Below are 21977 nucleotides of genomic sequence, written 5' to 3'. Positions count from 1 at the left end.
GATCGTTGGTGGTGTATTCTCTGTCTAACTATATTGTACGTGAGATGGGCGTGAAAGCTACGCAGGTCAACTTCGATGAGGGAGGTAATTTATAGAGAGATAAGATGAATTCGTCCGGTTAGATTTCATGGATCAAGCGATAAGAAATCTTGCACATACAAAGGACACTGAGATCTGGATAGATAGAGGATAAGATAGATAGATAGATAGATAGATAGATAGATAGATAGATAGATAGATAGATAGATAGATAGATAGATAGATAGATAGATAATAGATAGATAGATAGATAGATAGACAAGTGCTTAGGTAGTTGAGCTGTTAGGGGTGTTGTTGGCTAAAGAATTAGGAAGATTTCACCGGATATTTACTGAATGGTGGGATCAAAAACTACATCCTTAACAAATGCTTTTATTAGTGCAAAGTTCTTGGTCAGTTAAATGGATAGGGCTATCATTACCTGAATTCTTAATGCCTCTGGTTGAGTGGAATACCGGCCTTAAAACCTGGTTCAACGTGAAGGAAGCACGGACATGAGAATTTTTAGAAACATCCCAACAGCGGTTAAAAACGGTTGCTAGTAGAAGCTCCAGACGATAGTGCGTCCTTCCGTCGACACGAGAGCAGCGTTCAGTTGCTGAAAACAAGCAGCCGTTTAGGTGCAACTGAACAACTAATACAACTAGTGTTCTCTATAGAGGAGAATGTCGGTAGCTCAGGTAGCGTAGATGGTCGTTGGCTTGTTCGCTGAACTGGGCAATTTGATTGCAAGCGTTTCATCGCCAATCGAGGCAACATCAACAGTGCGTAGTTGTGCGTAGCGGTGGGTTAGTGGTTGTGCAATCAAATTGCAATCAAATTGCCCAGTTCAGCGAACAAGCCAACGACCACAACCAGTGTTGTTTACTGACGTCTTGCATGCAGCAGATCTAGTGCCTCTCAGCCACAAGCTGGCTACCAATCCGTTTTACATCCAAACTGTGGGACACATGTGCTGAAGAACTGCGGCAACCGTTGATCCACGTTTCAGAACCTCTTCACTGCTGTGTATTTCTGGCTCGGTTATAAAGTGGAATGAATTATTTTCGATTGCTCTACACATCAAAATTACCGTCAAAAATTTATCTACAGCTCAATCTGAGCAAAATACTACCCGAAGATCGACTTCCAACAGGCTATTTGCATTGAGAGACGTCAAACACCCTCTGAACATTACGTGAACGTTAACAATAGATAAGATGCGCACCGGTGATACCAACTAGACTGTAAAAGACAATCGTCAACAAGCACCTGATCAGTAGCTCGCAAAGCGCGTCCCACAGAAATAACACGAAATAGTTGACAGCTTCATCGCAGAAGGTTGTCATCCAGGCGTGTTCGACAGCGCTTCCGACAAAAGAAGTGGATTATTTCTGGGCCCTACATTTCATAAGCTCTCTGAAGCCGTTCAGGTCAGCAAGCACCTGATCAGCAGCTCGCAAAGCGCGTCCCACAGAAATAACATTAAATAGTTGACAGCTTCATCGCAGAAGGTTGTCATCCAGGCGTGTTCGACAGCGCTTCCGACAAAAGAAGTGGATTATTTCTGGGCCCTACATTTCATAAGCTCTCTGAAGCCGTTCAGGGTTTCTTTCACATCCACTGACTTGAATCCCAAGCTATCTGTTATTTCCAACACTGTAGTCGTGGGTGCATTAACTGTTGCAGAACCATTTGATTCGGTCCTGGTTTTTACCAGTTGTTGCTTCTGTATGTGTTGTCTGTTTGAAACGTTGTCGGTTGTTTGGATAACGTTTGATGAGCACTTTTTAATGTGTGATATTTTATTTGTCTCGCTTCTTTTCACAGAATGCGTTGACTTCTCAAAGTACTGCCCGACCCGGACCGAATTGTGCAAGTTTACCTTGTACCGTTACCAGTGCTGTGCAACCTGTCGAAATTTCGCTTTTGGTCTTCAGTCTGCGGACAAATCGAACCTCGTCGATCGATCATAGCCACAAGTAAATCGATCCGGTTGGACCAACTGGCAGACTAACTAGCAGAGCGAGATGAGCAGGCATCGAGTGATAAGCAGACAAACATTTACACGTACGGACAGACAACAAACAGAGACACACAAGCAGAGGCACACTCAGGAGTATTTCCACAAATGACCGGTCAATGCCAAGCTTCACATCCTTCGTTTACATGCGCTTGCCACGTTCATTCGCGCCAAGTTTAATTTGGGTCTCTGGGCGCATCAGATTATTATGTTTACTCCCACACGATTTTGCCCGATGTTTACTTGAACACAAATAAATCCTTTGCGATCTAGCCAACTAATGACCGTAAAAAAAAGATCCGAATTGTTCGAATTAAAGTCGTGTGGAACTATAAAACATGTAAAACCTCATCCACTCATCTCACATGTACATACATCAAGTAATTTGGTGACGCACAAAGAGTTTCGACCTATCCAGACCATGCATTTCATTCAACTAGAGAATTTTTTAGAAACAGCGATGTCAGTTTTGTGTCATACTACTTGCGCTACCTCTCTTTCCGCTGAGGCTTATACGGAGATTATTTGGCCTCTGTGATTTACGAGAATCTTTCGGCAGTACGCCAGTTCATGCTTTTTTGTCAAGATGCCTCCCTTAAACCTGGTGCTTGTTAGATCCAGGGGCTTCCTTTTTTTAAAACACCTATTGAATTATCATAGAGTTCATCATACTGTCCACCCGTTGCCATGGTATATATATACATATATATATATATACTCATGACTGTTCTTGCTTTCCAACTTCCTCGCTGACGCCAGTCTCTGACTCATCATGAGTAGCCCTGTTTTCATATTATTGCAATAGCTGATGATTTTAATCATTTACAACTGTGAATTGTTGTGCTGGTTTAAAGTGGTCTTCCCTTTATTCTTTTCGACAAAGAATGTGCGGAGAATAAAACAGCGAATCGCCTGATGTGGCTTTTTTATCCGCGCCACAGTAGTGGACTAAATCCACCAAGAAAATACTTGTAAAATTTTCGGGAAAGTCCTTGATCATTTAACACTGAGACGTACTCCATACCACTTGAAGCAAGTACGAGGACTAGGATACTACTATGTTGAGTAAGTTTAGACTGAAGAAGTCAAGATGAAGAGGTTGGGTTCGAACCACGGACCCCCCGGTCAGTAAATTCAAGCTCTATCCACTAAGTCATCTCGCCCCAGTATTAGGACAGAGATGGCAAGTAAACATGTACTCTGCAGAGGATGGAGGTGAGAAACTTGACTGGCTGGGGTTGGAAGGTGAAATTTCAGCCAAACTCTTGTTAAAGTCAGGGTTTGAGTTTTTCAGATGCCAAGAGATATTTCGGACAGGACTGGTATTCGAATTTTCAGCAATTCACCTACTCCAATTACAAAAGAAACTTTATTGAATATTTTCGGGATGGTCTGTGTACTGTCACTTGAGCCTCCAGTTCCGGAAAATTCATCACATACGAGTTTAAAAACATACCGGATTGTTTGAGTAAAAATCAAGCGCGAGCCCTTGAATATCGGTCAGCAAGTTCAACCTGATAATCGGTAACATGACCGTCGAATTCTAAAGGTAATGAACTTCGTTCGCCTACCCCTAGATTTATTTCTACCCTATCACTGGCTCAACGTAAATGTGTTTGTTATTCGCGCACACACAAAGCAAATAGTCAGGGTTTCAGGACACGGCTTAATTGGCTCACCTTAGATTGTCGATTGTGGAGAAGGGTCACAAAACGTTTAGCCATTTTTGAATGGATGAGTATGGCTTCTCTATGTCTCCTGGTTGAAAACTATTCTGTTATAGTGTAATCAGCTGGGTGGGGACTTCCGGAGTGAACCGTTCCCAATAACTTTGATGATGCTTCTTATATTCGTCGAGACAACGGAGTAGAAGAATTCACTGTTCGTAGGCTAGGTCAGACGCTACGGGCAGGATAGCTTTCATACGAATGGTTAATACTATGGTAGACATCTCATCAGTTTTGACAAAGTTTTTTCGTAAAAGTAAAACATCTCCGAAATCGCTACGTTTGTCCTCGTCAATTTTTTCTGATTTCTGTCTTTGGTTGTTCTCTAAGGTTTTGTTTCAAAGTGTACATGTGTTCTTTGGCATCGACTTTCAAAAAATACAACTTAGTGCTGTCGGCAGGAAAATAGTTTATCGGGCCAAAGCAAAACTGTCTCGAAAACTGCTCTCTGGTGGGTCTTACCAATGATACAAAGCCTTAGGCACCACAGCGCAGCATAAAAGTACTAAATAATTCTAGATTCTCACACCAGATAGACGATTTGTCACGCGATTCATTGAGAACTCTCATCAGACTTACTAGAAAAATACCAGTCAGTGACGGATCATTGTTCTCCGTAACGTTTGCATAATTCATTCTGATTCGGCTGTCTTGTGGAACTTCGGGCTCATAGTAGACATGTTTTTGAAAATGTCTCGCCTTGTAGATACACTCCGTCGGTCTGATCGCAGCTGTGAAATGGTTTTCTGAAAAAGTGTAAACAGTTTTCTATATTTGTACTGCACCACTCTCAAGGTTGCTGAAAACTCCTAGATAGCCCACGACCGGTTTCGCCCTTCTTGGTGCTTATCAGGTAGGCGCAGTCCCCGAGATTTCGTCAATCTTATGTTCTACTTGAAACCCAATTGCACAAAATTAGCGAAATACACTCATTTGCAAACTAAATTGGTTTCGCAAGAGACTCACCTGGAACCCAGCTGAATCTCGCGATTTTCGATGTATTCAGCTGGCTAGGGTTTACGAGTGCAGTAACATATGTAGCTAGCCAAATACTTGTTTTTGTTCGCTTTTAAAACCCACGGAAGGCATAGTTCGCCCCAGCAAGTCGTGCTTTTCGTTCTTCGTCGAGAATCAGAGTTATTTAGTGTGATTTCCAGAAGTACCAAACGTCCGCCTAAAAGGAGATGAGATATCCGGATAAATCTGATTGCACTAGCATTTGGTGAAGTTCATCCCACAGCTGAACATCACGTTGGTCACCAATAGCCCCCATATTTCCAGATTAAATACTCTACTCATCCAACTCCTAGTAGTATCGGAAAATGACATTTTGGCTTGTCGTGCATTCGGCATCTCCCAATGGTGTGCCCCGCTGTTGCCATTTCCATGTTTTATGAGTGAGACTTTCAAAATCCCCCCTTTTTGGTGATAAATATGTCTAAATGATCGATTTTAGGCAAACCACAAAAAATTTCAGGAATTAAAAAAACTAAACACCGAAATAGTTCCCACGTCATCTGTTGAACTGCTTCTGCGCTATGGTTGCACACTCAAAATGGTTTGTGAATTACAAACAATTTCAACTGATAGAATGCGCGAATATCAAGCGCAGTTCTACTGTCGGCCACTCCGAAGCTACTGGTTTACAACAGTCCTGCCAGCGGTTACTGAATGTGCATACAATAGGCTTCTCCAGCAAAAGACCCCTGCAAAAAGCCCTGATAAGTTGAACGGCTGTCGTTCTGACCTAAGGTTGGGTGGAACACACGGTACAACAGAAAGAAAGCGTTTTTAAACGAACACACTTATTATATCTTGGCAGACAATGTCGACTGGTACTGTAGAAGAAGGGCTCCGCCGTAGTTTCGACAAATGTGCCCGGGCACACCATGGCGTTAAAGCTAGGCATGCTAAAAGCCATGCTAAAATAACTTACTTTGAAGACAAGAAGGAGACAATGTCCCCTACGAGTACCCTCTCATCCGATGGAAGGGCTGAGATCCCGTTTAGCTGCTAATCATCAACAGTTTCCTAACAAAACAGCATTAACATGTCCGATTAATGAGCAACGGTCACATTTTGCATATCAAATAACGTGAAATGTTTGTTGTTTGGGTATGCTCCGTCAAGTTTCCTAAAATATTCTATTAATGGCTGTATAATACACCAGTTTTCGCTAAGAAAATAGAAAGCTACTGAACAGATGTTCATAGCTCATCAGTTTATTTGCTGTCCCAAATTTTCCGCAGAAATTGTTGTAGGAGGTACATAGAACAAGTGGATCGCGGTAGTAACGCAGTGGAAAGCAACAATTTCTCTTCCTTATCCTCTGCTTTCAGGAATCGAAAAAGGCGTTCAGCCGCAACCCCCTTTCTGCTTGCAGTCAAGGCTGTTACAGCTTACTTATCTATTTTTGCACACCTCCTCAAGGCAGATCAGCAATCGTTAGGCAGAGGACTTGATCCCCGCATGAAGCCAATTTCAAGTCAAAACGGTTTGGTATATCAACGGTAATGATGAACGCAAACAATGTGAGAATTTTCCACTTGAAAATCACATTTAAAGTTTCTGTTCAGTAGTATGAGCACTGCTCATTTAATAGCTTCCCAACGCCTCAAGAAGGCATTCACTGTTGATCGAGAACTCCTTCGACCCAGTCGCCGGGGTAGTGAGAGCTTAACATGCTTGCCAAATTATTTCTAATGAAGTTTGATACTGGTACATTTTTACGGATGAATGTTCACATTTTTCGATTTTTCATTCACTCATTTGTGCCCAGCCATCTCATTCATGTTAGAGTAGGAAAACTGAAAAATTGGGACTGCTCCTACCTGCTGAGCTCCATAAAGGGTGAGACCGGTCGTCGTGTATCGAGGGGTATTCAGTAAAACTATGAATGGTTTCCTTTAGGAAAATGATGTGGGCATTATCGAAGTGGCATTATCGGAGTGACTGCATACCATGGAAGGCAACTTAATGAACATATATATATATATATATATATATATGAATTTCGTAACATTATATTCCCTATTCGGGAAAGGGATCCAGCATGAATCCCTTTTTATCGAAAACAGAACATGCCCTACCTGACGCCCTGGAGAATGAACTGACAAGGATGGCCGACCCAAATAAGTTCGCTTTTCAACACGTCTATTTGCCCATCCCGAGAGTGGAGTATTCCCTAGTAGGAGCTGTTCCCGTGTTTGCCGTTCACAGAAGACACTTCATGTGAACCGGCAGCGTGACCCATCAGGAATACTCTTGAGAAAACTTTCTGTGATTCAGAACTTGATACCATTTTCCATAGCTTCTGCTTACTCATTTTTTAATCTAAGGTACAATGTACAGTCGAAAACTTCACTGCTGTCGTCTTATGTTATGTTCCCCGGTGTTCAGCGGAACAACTGACTTCTACAAAGAAGTAAGCACCGAGCGGGAATCATAAAAACATTTGTCTACTCATTCCACAACGGAACTGTGAAAAACAATCAAAGTACCATCGCCAACCATCTGCTTAAATCTAGTCATGTCGCCAAAAATGGTACTGCTATTAAAACCACCCAACAAACAGGTAAAGAGGCAGTCAGACAGCTAAGACAATCCAGAGATGAAAGGGTAGTGTTTCTCCACACTAGAACTGGTGTGCATAAAAGAAGGATAAACAAACCACCAAGGAATTCAGAAGAATACCAAACTCTGGTCAAAGACTCAGCTATGGAGATACATGCCTTAGACACGGGAAATAAGATGGATCTGAAGAATGTGGAAGTTTTAAGACGGGGACTGCGATTCACACCACAGCGGCTGATAGCCGAGGCGGTGGAAATTACTAAGCATCACAGCGTGAATAGAATCGAGGGTGTGGAGCTAGCGAGCGTATGAAAAGCGGTCTTAGATAAGCCGAGTTGACACGTGACTGTGGTTGTCAACCTACTTAGGATCATTGGAAAAAAACGGACCCAACTAGACTCTTGAGAAAACTTTCTGTGATTCAGAACTTGATACCATTTTCCATAGCTTCTGCTTACTCATTTTTTAATCTAAGGTACAATGTACAGTCGAAAACTTCACTGCTGTCGTCTTATGTTATGTTCCCCGGTGTTCAGCGGAACAACTGACTTCTACAAAGAAGTAAGCACCGAGCGGGAATCATAAAAACATTTGTCTACTCATTCCACAACGGAACTGTGAAAAACAATCAAAGTACCATCGCCAACCATCTGCTTAAATCTAGTCATGTCGCCAAAAATGGTACTGCTATTAAAACCACCCAACAAACAGGTAAAGAGGCAGTCAGACAGCTAAGACAATCCAGAGATGAAAGGGTAGTGTTTCTCCACACTAGAACTGGTGTGCATAAAAGAAGGATAAACAAACCACCAAGGAATTCAGAAGAATACCAAACTCTGGTCAAAGACTCAGCTATGGAGATACATGCCTTAGACACGGGAAATAAGATGGATCTGAAGAATGTGGAAGTTTTAAGACGGGGACTGCGATTCACACCACAGCGGCTGATAGCCGAGGCGGTGGAAATTACTAAGCATCACAGCGTGAATAGAATCGAGGGTGTGGAGCTAGCGAGCGTATGAAAAGCGGTCTTAGATAAGCCGAGTTGACACGTGACTGTGGTTGTCAACCTACTTAGGATCATTGGAAAAAAACGGACCCAACTAGACTAAAGGTCACAGCATCCCTCTTACAAAACTATCTTAGCACTAGCTCACCCACACAGACTAACAGTAGGTTCAAACGAAGTTCAAGAGGAACCGTCAAATGAATTGAACCAGAAGAACTAGACCCTAGGCTGGGCCCAAACACATGTAGGTTCCCCCACCGACCCAACACTTGTTCAACCACTCTAACACACTAAAATCCCTCGGCCGACACCCAACAGAGATTTAGCTTGACTTAGCTGATTGGTTCTCCTTCCGTCTTAAATCTCGACCAACCTAGGAACCTAGTCACTTGGCCTGACGAAGCTTTTGTGTCAAAAGCGAAACGTTGCCCAGTAATAAATCTACCGATTGTCACCAAACTTTTTCGAAAACGATAGTGTTTCTCCTGTTCAGGTTGACTCTGTGTCCACCGAAGATACCAAATCAAACAACCAGGACATCCTGGTGAACAACTAGTTTGGCGCAAGTATCGTCGTACATTGTGTCGAAGGTGAAGGACAACAAACAGTGTTGCATGACATTCCGCATTTATTCGACCGTGTCCCATCAGACACCTACCGCAGATTACACACAAAAAATAATAATAAATACCAAATGCACGGAGAAGCTGCTTCCACTTGTACAAATCAGGCTTCCCTTTGCATACATCACCAACCATAACAGTGTTCAAAAGTCCACTACTTTTCAGTCGCTGAATAGATGTGATGCTTTCTCTCGACAAGATGTCGTGTAACTGGTGATGCCGGCAGTTTAGGTCATCATTCTGCTGGGTTTCGACGTTCTGTAGGCTTATTTGATTGATCCAGCTGTCATCACATAATCAACGGGGTCCAAGCGGAAGACGTGCACATTAGTCGTCTGAAATCCGTGATTCAGGGAATGTACTACGCAATCATATCAGTCTTTGTTCACAAAGTTAGTCGTGTCCAAGTGCAACCAGCCAAGATTCCATTCTCATAGTCCGCCGAATGCCACTCCATCTACCGGTTCACATGTGAGTACACAGCGATAGAACGAGGCAGAACAAAGCACGAGTGAGGGTCGAATGGACATGCGTTGCTGAGCATACAAAGACGGTCGGGCTAATCAAGTGCATCGGCACAGCATCAAATCTAAGCAGAATCACATCCTAAACTACTGGTCTCATCAGGTGCACGTCATCTCAATGTGAGCAAGCATTGCATCAGTTCAGTGACTGCATTCGACGTCATGCTTGGCATGGAAAAAAGTGGACCGTTGAAATTTTCCGAGGCTGCTGAAATAAAACCCGGAACCATGCAAGTGAAAACAGTCCTTTCTTCCATAGACATAATACATTACTCATCAAGATGCTCAGAATTGTCCTATAGCCCATAACAGGTTCCGCCGTTCCTGGGTCTAATCAAATAGCAGTAGTCCCCGACTTTCTGTCAACCTTGTGTTCTACTTCACGGAATTAGCGAAATACATTGGTTTGCTTAAGAACACTATAAACGAGAGATCTAGTTCAGTATCCCGTCAGAACCAAAGTGGTATGCCAATCGGTGTTATTCATCGACTTTTCCTTCTGTTGGCACTGCCGTGGCGAGTTGCGGAAAAACCCTTGAAATGCTATTTTTCCTTTGTTTACTGTTGTGATTGATTAGAATGCCGCACGACAGTGTTTTGTGGTCTTCCATCTTTAAGTTTGTTACGAAATAAGATATTTTATCCATACTGTTTCTCCTTCGGACGCTAGTCCATCCTAGATTGTATCTTTCCCTTTTTTAACTATCCGCCATTGTGACATTGAAATACTGCGGCAATATTTATTACTATGTGAATATTGGCCAGCGGAAATGCAAGGAAATCCTACATGCTTGGTGATTACGTTTCAATATTCGCTAGAGTGTGCATCCAAAATACCGCTTAGGGCACTACTTCTAAGTTAATTAAAGTAGTAAAATAATTAAGGCTTGTCACTGATGTCATATCCTAGTTAGTTGAACAACTTCACCAGAGAATCTTTCCAGTGCATACTGTCTGGTCATGAGTGATTAAAAATAGTATGAAAAATGCACGAATAGCTTTAAAAATGAAATTTATTGCGCTTCGCTCTGTCCTCACGTGTTTCCTATCTTTCTGTTTCGATTGCGCGATAAAGCTTTGGAGATGCGGAAATAGTTCGCGTTCCCAATTCATCACCCGTATTCTGTGACGCTCTCACTGGTGGATACAATGGTCATAGTAAACGCCATGCAAACGCTAGGGTTTTAGCTGAGCTTCCGCCTTCGATACCATCTTTAACTGAAAACACAACATACGTTCAATTCGGTCCTGAAGTACGAAGCAGACTTTTTGCTGGTGAGATTTAGAAAGGCCGAAATCAGCGTTGACTACCCAAGAGTTTTCACCAGCCCTGTCGCGTTAAAATGATGAGCCTTATGAATGGGGGGTAAGGCTGAGTCTCCCATCAAAATCAAGCTGGTGCGAAACTAAGGGCATTTCGCTGATACACAACAAACTTTTGTAGAATTGGATCAGATCCTCGGCTTCACAGAGATGCCACTTTATAGGAATCGACAGGTAATCGACAGGAGGAAGAGGTACATTTCGGGTTCTGTAAGCGAGCACGTGACCACTTTCCCGACTGTTACCCCGTTGTATTCGCGCGACCGGATGTGGAAAATAAGTTCTGCTCAGTACTTCATTTTTATCCTCTCTTCCAGCGGACTCAGGATGAAAATTTACCACATACTTAATGCAAACCATGGAAAATTTATGCGTGATAATCTCTGTTGTGCCAGTGACGGTAACTTCGATCTATTTGCTACTCCCGATCCTCTGGTGGTATCGGCAATTGTGTAGCTACCATTCCACCCACATACTTGACCGTTCAGCTCATAGTCGCTCACTGGATCACGAAGATTGTCTTTTTTCATACTCGCAAACACATCACATTAAGGTGACCCATCGGACATCGATTGTCTGTACCGTCTAGCGATCGTAACAACTACTCATGCGCTGACGCGCCCATTTACACGCGAACGGATCTACGTATAAGGAAACCGAACAGTAAACACACACAGACTCGCGCGCGCGCAGGGAGCAGGAAATCAACCTCTACACCGGTCGACAGACGACTATGGAACACGTGTAGCAGTCGCACTGCGGAGAAAAACCCGTTCCCGCAGTCCACACTTTCACCAAGGAACTCTCGGACGATTAGTTCCTTTTTGACTTGCTCCCATTTCGCATTGTATTTATTTTTATACGTGGTGCAACCCACTACTGTCAATCATGCTAAAAACTTTTATTAGTGCATACACCTTCTGACCTGTATTATGGCCATCATCACTAATAATTGTAGGCTATAGTTAAACAACAAACACAAATGTGGATGGGAGAAAACTTCTTAAAAAATGGTGAAGCTGAATAACCTGGAAATCATGCTGATATAAAAAAATTCAAAGTAGCACACCATTAATCCAGAGGACATTCAGCTGGTCCAAGGAATTCACACTCCGGAAAACCTGAAACAGCTCGAGAGTTAGGGCCTTCAGGCTAGAAAAAACCCAGGTTCTTTGTCCTTCGGATCGAAAGCGAAACACTTTCGTTGACACGCCCCATAACACCTAATATTTCTGACAAGCTTACATTGACTGCTAGTACCTTGTGATCCGCACTGCCGCACAGGCATACATTGCGAGGATAAAAGTAAACTCACACCATGATCATCCAAAAAAAGCCTCGCTGAGACTATGTTTGTGGCCCATATTTTTCTTTTTGCTCTGTCTTTTCTGTACGTAGTTCGTGGATTTATGTCCGACTGAACTGCCATAACGGGAACTGACAACCAGTTTGACTGCACTGTCGTGGAGTTTGAACTCGGGTAGCCAAAAGATAATTCATAGTCCTACACACTCAGGCCGGGCAAGCACAACTCCGATACTGCTGATAACTCCAGTCTTCCACCCAGATTACTTCTTCCATGGCAACTAAGCACTAATACCCACTATTTGTACACTAGCATCCATAATGAGGAGATAAAAATGATGCTAAAACGTGGCTCACATTATGATAAGACTGTCTTTCCTCTCAGAGAGACCTTACGAATCGTTTTAGGCTCTCCCGCCGTGCAGATTTCTACGTCATCCAACTTACTAAACCTCTTTACACCTATAAAAGATTTCACTAATAATTGCTACTTTTTGAGTACCAATATCAATGCTTGCAGTTCATCCTGGAATAGTATAGCCCCCTTTCCAGTTTACTGAAGTCTTACGTTCACCTTACAAAGGTACCCCTAAACTGAAAGAACACAAACTTCGAAGCAAGTCAAGAGGCCGATACTACGCTGTACTCTGACACAAATCGACCTTCACGTGCAATGCACAGATATGTTTCACGTCACTCATTCCCGATTGATTCGGTAACACGCAAATCGGAACTACGTCGTACGAATTCTTAACAATAGTGTCACTAAGCTATGCCGTGCAGATTTGATTCGATGACAGGCTAAATTACTCACACAAATCAGACAGAAAACAATTCCAAACGATACGTGATAAGAAAAAGCGACGCCTTGATGAAGAGTGAGTTATTTCAACAGATAACCTCATTCACCTAATCGTTTGGCTTTCACAGGAGACTCAAATGAATCTCTCGTCTAGAACATCCTTCAACGGAATACGCCGCACAAAGACTGCTTGGAAGAGCTTTCAGCGACTTTATGAGTAGTTCCTTCTGTGAGTTATTTCATTTTTGTCTAAAACCTCAGTTTTCAGTCAAGGTTACCGGATGCTGTATTTTATGTTATTATATATATATATATATATCATGCTGACCATGATTCTCTCCGATATAAATAAAAAACAGGACAAACTGTAAGCTGGGTAGAGTTGTTCCATAAACAAACAGGCGGGGAATGAGTGGACTGGAAATAGCGAAAAAGCGCACGGAATATAGCGTAAAAAAGCAGGCGTGAGAATCAAGCACCAAGGGATACACCGAAAGTTCCAGAACATGATAAGCTCTTTGTATCCAAAGACAGCAAGTTCTCCAGAAGCTTCGTTGCGCAAAGCGGTGTTCGTCAGGGATGCCCATTCTCTCCATTCCTATTTACCTTCGGGATCGATGAAATCATGAGACGAACGATGGAAGATCTTCAAAACCCCGGTGTTCAAATAGCCTGTTAAGAAAACCTTGTCGATCTGGAATAGGCAGACGATATCGTTCTCATCTTCGAAGAGGCGCAGGTATTTTTGGATGAACTGGCCCAAGTCATCCCGTCATTTGGTATGCACTTCGCCCCCACGAAGTCTAAGTTCATGCTTCTGGACATGCAGTCACTAAATGCGATACATACTTGTGGAGCGTTTTACGCACCTTGGATGTTGCATGATTTCTAAGTGTAAAGTGAAAATGAGGTCAATCAACAAATCTTCAAGTCCCGGGTCGCGTTTGCTGATTTGAGACACCTTCTCAAGGGACGTGTGTATCAAGCAACAGTACAGGCTGTTTTGTTGTATGGCTGTGAGACTTGGCCGATTCGAGCATCGGAACTGAGGCGTCTTCGGGTGTTTGACAATTGTTGTCTCAAAACCATATATCGTGTGGGTTGGTGTGAACAGATCCGTAACGAGGCAATTAGAAAGTGAGTTTTCGGTTGTGCCACGGGTACTTCTTTTGAACTTTGTGTCCAGCACCAGAAGCTGCCTCAGTTGGGACATGTGTTGCGTATGCCCAACCATCGCTTGCCGAGGAATGCTCTTTTTGACACCTCAGTCAGAGTGGCAGGAGCACACAGGTGGCCAACCCTTGACCTGGCAGAGGTATATGAAAGAGATTATCAAACGTTTGTGTGCTGCCGGTGCTGCTCGCCTACCAAGATGGGGACCGGGCGATTCCCACTGCAAGATATGGCTGCCAACCGATGTCAGTGGCGTTCTTGTTGCCAGTTTCTATCCAGATTGCCTGAATGTATCTGGAGGTGTAAACACCTCGGAATGATTGTAGTCAGCTAGTACTAAGTCCCTCCCCTGTTCACCTTTATTCTTTCCTTCACAATAAGGCTTTCAAATAAATCATGGTCGTACGGTATTGAAGCATCTGTGTTGAACACTGATGTCATGCTGTCGATGATGATTCTCTCTCCAAATCAAAATAAAAAACGGGGCAAATTTTGAGCTGGGTAGCGTTGTTCCATGGTCAAACAAGCGGGGAATGAGTGGACTGAAAATAGCGAAAAAAAGCACGCGTGGGAATGAAGCATAAGTCACCTTACCATCGCAACCATGAGCAAGAAGTACCGAGAGGTGAGCAACGATACTCTTTTGAGCTTGGATCTTGCCAATAACCCTCCGACTCATGAGATCGAATAGGTGAAACAGAACTGCACACTTGAGTCAACCACGGGTTTTTACAAATCATGCTTCACAGTAACTCCAGTTTTCTTGTTGTACAGAACATAACAGCCTCGACAGTTCTCACACAAACACAACAATTAAACCAACTCTCCTTCAACAAAGACCCATTCCAAGAGGCTGAAGGGTTTGAAATGACATTCCTGGTCGTCCACAATTCAGTAGGCGACCCCTTCGAGGAGGAATATTCCTTCTTCCGGGTAGTGTTTCTACTGAGACCGTGAGAAGTGAATGACGTAAAGGATGGTAGATAAATGGAAACTCTTCGACAGCCCGCGAGCGACTTCGACTTCTTGAGGTACATTAGATAGGCGCAGTCCCAAGTTTCCGTCGTACTTTTTTCTCTAAACGGTAATCACCAAACTAAGGCAAATCATCTTCGGAAAAGTTTGGTAACAATTGGTAGATTCATTGCTGGGCAACATTTCGATTTTGACACAAAAGCTTCTTCAGGCCATCGTTTCAGAAGAGTCAAGTGATTAGATTACGAGGTTGGTCGAGATTTAAGGCGGAAAGAGAACCAAGCAGCTAAGTCAGTCTAAATCTCTATTGGGTGTTGGCCGAGGGATTTTGTGTGTAACGGTGGGTGCCCAACTGTTAGGCCAATGGGGAAACCTACATGGATTTTTGGTCCAGCCTAGAGTCTTGTTCTTCCGGTTCGGTTCATGTGATAGTCCTTCTTGAACGCCGTTAACACCTTCCGTCCGTGTGGACGAGCTAGCGCTACGATAAGCAAGACTGGCTCTGTGAACTGTGATCGGGTTGGGATTTACACCCAACCCCCCCCCCCCGGCTTTTGCTAATGATTCTACGTGTATTATCAACCACACAGTCACGTGTCAACTTAGCTTACCTGAGACCGCTTTCCCATTCCCCATCGGTTCTGTTTACGCTGTGAGGCTTGGTAATTTCAACCGCCTCGACTACCAGCTACTGTGGTGTGAATGGTAGTCCCATCTTGAAGCCTTCACATTCTCCAGGTATGTACGCCATCGCTGAGCTCCGGACCAGTGTTTGCTTCCGCATTAACCGCCTCGACTACCAGCTACTGTGGTGTGAATGGTAGTCCCATCTTGAAGCCTTCACATTCTCCAGGTATGTACGCCATCGCTGAGCTCCGGACCAGTGTTTGGTATTCTTCCGCATTCCTTGATGGTTTTTTATCCTTCTTTTATGCTCACCGATTCTGGTGTGCAATTCCCTGGCAGTTTGTCCTACGCAAACCTTAGTGCAATCGTTGCAGTTAATCTCATACACACAGTCCCAAGTCCTTTTAACCGGGAGGGGATTTTTCAGTTGCACCAAAACGGGACGTAGCGTTTCTGGAAAGCTAATCTGATATTGGCTAAGTTCAGCAGCCTTCGAATAACCCCCGATGTTTCTGCTTTATACACCTAGCCAATCCATTCCTTAATGGGTGTAGATACTGGCGCCAATATTCTTCTTAGTTGACGCCTAATCAAACTCACTGGGTATTCTCTTTCTTGAAGTCTGTTGGAAATCTCGATATGAGCTGCCGTTCGGTCGATCTCTTCTGTGCACAGCGATCTGACTCGACTAGACATCAATGAGACAATACTAGCGTACACGTGCTGATGAGCAGTTTAAGACGGTTCTTGTGTCTGTTGGTTCCTGGTAGATGGTAGGTTTCAACTTTCCACCACTCTTGTGTTATGCGGTCCAGGAAGGGTAATGTGCCCGAGATGAACTCTATCTCCATTCTAAATTTGATGTGTGGATTTAAACTGATACAGTCATGGAAGCTGTTCACGTTATCTCGTTTGATTACAACTGTTATACAGCGCTTTTCGGCAAGGACTGACTTCACTTACAGGACAAGATCTCGGTTGAACAATCCCCCTATGTCTCCATGTTGTCAACCATTAACCGTTTTAATTTCACACTGGCCTATCAGATCTGTTCCCCTATTCAGAGCAAATTGGGTGAGAATTCATACACATTGTCTCAGGCGCCCGTCGCACATATTCACACCCGGGTCGGTAAGCCCAACTTGTTTCATGTCTGGCCGTGCAGAAACCGGCTGTCACACAAACCACGCAAAAGCGTCAAGCACCCCGCGACTCAGATAGCAGATGCCAGCCAGAGTATTTGACTTTTGGAGCAACAAAAAAATTACAAAATCGAATGTACCTTAATCTGGACTTCGCTCCGCAAGTGAAGCCAACCTGTGCTACTGTACGGTGTATCACGGTTTCATCCGCCCTTCGCAGAACTCTAGGGTGATTCGAATCAGCGACCCTCCGGTAAGTGAGAGACGGCCACGACTCACTGATAAGTAGTATGACTAACTACCAGTTAGACAATAGAGCTCCATTCGTCCTACAATCATGTGATTCACATCACGTGTTGATTGGTTCCTCCAGTGACGAATTCTCAGATGGAAGGTTCATACTGCTCAAGGGACTTTCTTCCACACCTGGACACCAAATGTGGTCTCCGTCTTACATATCAGAAGAATGCGGTCCAAGTATCCGAGACCTTAAACCGAGCCAGCCCCTCTGACAAACCGAATCGAAAAAGGAGGATAAAATATGCTTGATCAATTGGTGCTATTTCCAAAAACCGGACAGCGGAAGCGAACCAATTGAGATCAAGGAACGCCCTCGCAATAAAATGACGGGGGAGCAAAATCTGAGAGTAACGCAGAGAGAGAGGGAAATGGTGAGAATCGAAAAAAGGATGATAGCGAACAAGATTGATTCGTGTGCCCCATACGGATGGTATTGTGAAAAAAGGAAAAAAACAGGGCGAGCCGAAAACGGAGCAGCAACCGCAAGAGAACGATAAGGAAGAGGTCCTACAACAATGGACGGAAATTGCACAGAGCTAGGTTGTTGTCCCGGTGGTGTTGGTGGTGGGAGTGTTGGGATAACCTGATGTGAATGGTACAGAAACGACGACGGGAACAGCGAATCACACGCATGAAACTCAGATCTGAAGGAATGGCGCTGGTGGACAAAAATCATACAGAAGGCAGCTAACCGATCACAGGAGGCGAATGTGCCTACGCTCAAAAATCTTAGGACCTGATTGGAAAAACAGCACAAACGTGGGTTCGTGTGTGTGTGTGTGTGTGGAAACGGAATGTTGCATTTGCGTGAACATTCGCTCGGGTGAATGACACAAAGAAGGCTCCACGGCTGGGCTACAAATTGAGGACCTATTCAGAAGCCACTAGATGCACGCACCTAAACGGAAGACATATGTGCGCATCGGATCGACGGAATCCCGCGAATTAGTAGCTGCAAAAAGATGAAGAAAAACGAACGGGTCAGAAAGCATGACAAATATTTGCACAATTATTACGAAATGAACATCACTGATGATTCACGACGAACCTAAAACATATCATCCCACACTGGCCGGCAATCTTTGGGGACACAGCTTCGCTGTAGACGGGAGACTACTGCCAGGTTGCCTGAGGGCAACGAAGTCGGCAAATTTGCAGTGTTGCATTTTTCGGCCATTAAAATACTTCAACAGAAACCATCAGTAGTTCCAAACACACCGAATTTGCGAGGCAGAAGTCTCCAGTTAGGAGACTCGAGTAATCAGGTTTGGACTGTTGTCTTGTGGGATCGAAACTGACAGAGGTAAATACTATCCTTTCAGTTTCATGACGAAGGTTGCCCTGCTAATGAAACTCCCCATCCGCGTTTAGACCGAGTCGCGTCGTTTGTCTCCATGATATTATTATCGCTGTTACCAATAATGATATGGTCAACCGAAAGAATCCGAATGGAAAAATATATGTATTGTGCCGAATAAGACACACGACCCAACTTCATTCGTTCTTCAATCACAAAGTACGGAGGCAATCATGAGTAAAAAACGAGCGGACTAAACCGGATGACGTAAAGAAGGCCGGTGAAAACAAATGACGGAAATGCTGACCTGAGCATCCAGCTTATCGTAAGGGCAAGCTAAACAAACGAAATCATCGCGTCCGCACGTACGTAGTTATGCACACCAAACGATGTGCAGTGTGCACTAGGTGCATCTGCTGAACGAGAGAATGCGTCGACCCACAATAACAGTGCGCGTGATGACCTTCGTGCGTGCAACAAGTCTGACCATACACTGAAAATGTTGAACCGAGTGACTGCAAAACTCAAAATGACCGGAATTCACACACCCACGTGATAGGATCTAAAACCGGGTCATCGACCAAATAGCAAACACAAACTGTTCACTAATAAGTAACATGTAACATCGCTCATTGTGCCATCAGTGATACTCTTGTTCGCCCCGCAGATTGATGGAATCTTTATTTACCCAGCTTACTGACAGTATTTGTAATCAGGCATCTGTTTCAAAACAGTAATTGAATCTAGCCTCATAATATCGAAGTTCTTCCCTTTGGGGAGGCACCGGCTTCTCATCGTATACGTCGATACTTCGATCCACATTTGCGTACCAATTAGAAGGAGGATGGACGGATGAAATATAGGCAGTTATTTTAACTGGTGACTCACTATCCAGTAAACGGGGGAGATTGGTGAGGATGAGAATGAATAATTCTCATGATTTCAGCTGTTAACTAAAGGGGTGAACTCGAGCACGTGAGGTTGGTATGTAGCGACCACAAATTTTAACTATCTCTGAGTGTCATCAGATCGGATAATGAATGAATTTGTGAAGGCACTAAAACAGTAGTTAATCTAAGAGTCGGTCTTACCGGCCTTTACTTTCTACGTCTCTATATTACTGGCAAAACCAGAAATCAGATGGGCTTCGAAACAGTCAAATTTAGGAGATCTCGATATGTATCTGAGAGTTGACACATGTGATTGGTCATTCTGAAAGCACAGAATTCCAGTACTAAACAAGGCCACATGTTCGTTTTACTCAAGCGTTTATTGAACGTGACCACCACGTGCATTCAACAATGCATGGGCTCAAGATAGTTCAGTGGCTATGGCGGGAAGTTGCCGACCGGAAGGTGCGTGATTCTGTCTGGACTTGGGTAACCCGTAGTATCTCAGCCATGACAGCTAGGAGGTGGAACGGAGCCACAGCTAAACCGTAACAAAGCATAGGATGGTTTGGGCCTGTCATCGATTACGAGCTTCTTAGGCCACGCTCCCAGATCGTTTGGAATGATACGAACGACCACCGAAACACGCCCTCAGATGATTTGAATAGGGAAGTCACCGGTGAATGTAGTGATAATTACCATGAGTATCAAGCGCAGCACCGTAAACAATTTTGTAAGGTTTCATTGGCGCTGGATAGGGTTTACTCAAGTATGCTTTTGCTGGCCCATGTGCGCCATGAAGGTAGCAGGATGCCATAGGTGTCGATAGTAAGGATTCGCTATCTATCAGACAATATGCCATGAGCTCCGGAGTTCAGGTCCCCTTCACCGAGTGAAAGGGGGTTACAGCGGCATTTAGCCAAACCTTTTTTCATAATATGTGCACACAGTATGGGAACAATTGACGTAAAGGGTCTGTTTGGGCATGAGATCTGAAGGTACAAAAAGCGGTTGAAATAACCGTACGCCTCTTCTGAGACTGTAATTGCGACATACTGATAGACACGAAGTTTAGCATTATGAAAGATACTGATACATCGGTGGATCTGTTAGCACGATAAAAAACCGATGCGACCAGAGAAGTACAGTTGTTTATTATGGATCAAAGATGACAACTAAACTGAAATGCTTCATCCTACCAGTAAGGAGCTTGTGTCTAATTCACCGATCCCCTGTTTCAAATCGCTGTCGTTTCTGGTTATGATGGACCTAATGTTGACATAAAATGGATAGTTGAAAACAGCAAGTATCCTTGCAAATGTGTCTTTCTGTGCCTCAAAGTGCTTTGGGGTTGGATGTCTTGGGGAAGAAGGGAATTTTAGACACGACATCCCATTGAAGACCCGCGAGAAACCTGTACTATATAGTCTCTGCTGAGGAAGTCCAGTTCAGTGCCTCTCGGCTGTGATGTTTTCACTCGAGCGGAAGGTGGTGTCGGACGGTTTAAATTGTTTAATGTTCTAATGGTCTTCAGTCTGAGGGAGCTTGCTAAACCCCGGTTCCGAAACAATCACAATGCGAGCTTGAATCAGCTCCGACAGAGGTCATCATGTCTAGAATCCAACAAGGATGATGGATTTATATTGTGAAATCCCTGCAGCTTCATCGGCCAGACTTCAATGACTGAAGCTGGGGGCACCATTTAAATCACACTCCCGCATGAAACTCCACATCATCCGTGACATCCATATAGCCGTTTCAAAACAACAGCCGCAGGAAAAAGGGGAGGTCCAGATGGCAGCACATCCCTATTTAGTGGAAAACGTATCTATCTGATATTTTCAAAAAATAGATTGTTGATTCCTTTCTTCTGTTTTTTATATTGTACAACTCGATTCCCTTTTTTGTTATTTTGGTCTGTGCCTATACCATCCTTGTTGTTTTTGACCTGAACATAAACCGGACGTGTCGTTTAAATTCACACGTGGTTTCGCTAGCCTGTAAACACGTGGCTCCGAGTCGGCGTGGACTTTGAGACCCGTTAGGAATTAGCAGTTCCTAAACCGGTGTATAGAAGCCGGCATAGTTCCACGACTTCTCAGCCTCCTTTATTTAGTCGACATTCTCCCCCTAAGCCTAGCGTAGCTGGTAGTATAAGGTCCAGCAGGCACGTGGGTAGGCAGAGAAGTAGGTTAGAGAATGAGATACTGGAAGAAGAGCTTGCAATAGAGATGAAGGAGCTGGAGATTAGAAGGCGTAAGTTAGCCTCCCGTAAGCAGATGCTGTTGTCGTGTGACTCCTCTGATGATGGAAACTCGATATGTGGTGACTGTGAACTTGGGTTTCCATCCAGTGAACCGAAGGCCGGGAAATTCGTAGCGAAGTTCTATTCAGAGGAAATGGAATGCACGAATTTATCTACTAATCGGCCGAGACTGGAACCGCGGCGCATGAAATGGAGGCCAAGCATGTTGACCACTATACCACAATGCCAGGGTCCCGCCTGCCGGAAATAGAAATAGATAAGTTCAGCGGGAATCCAATAGAATTCTGGAAGTTTATGAAAGCGTTCGAAATGAGCGTAGCTGATCGGCTGTTTGACGACAGCAATAAATTGATGTACCTTCTCCATTATTGCTGTGGGGA

General features: G+C 43.9%; 1 protein-coding gene across 1 annotated transcript in view; it reads right to left on the bottom strand.

The window, feature by feature from the left end:
• Positions 1 to 18028: 18028 nt before the first annotated feature.
• T265_14483 (hypothetical protein) overlaps positions 18029 to 21977 on the bottom strand; it is a gene marked incomplete at both ends in the record, with an annotated part of 56234 nt that continues 52285 nt past the window's right edge. Inside the window, one exon of the mRNA XM_009173857.1 lies at positions 18029 to 18173. Coding sequence (XP_009172121.1) covers positions 18029 to 18173 — 145 coding nt within the window. The remainder of the gene's footprint in view (positions 18174 to 21977) is intronic.

Source organism: Opisthorchis viverrini (assembly GCF_000715545.1).
Source record: "Opisthorchis viverrini unplaced genomic scaffold opera_v5_203, whole genome shotgun sequence".
Classification (NCBI taxonomy): domain Eukaryota; kingdom Metazoa; phylum Platyhelminthes; class Trematoda; order Opisthorchiida; family Opisthorchiidae; genus Opisthorchis; species Opisthorchis viverrini.
The sequence above is the reverse complement of the archived record's forward strand: the minus strand, read 5'-3'. Positions and strand labels throughout refer to the sequence as shown.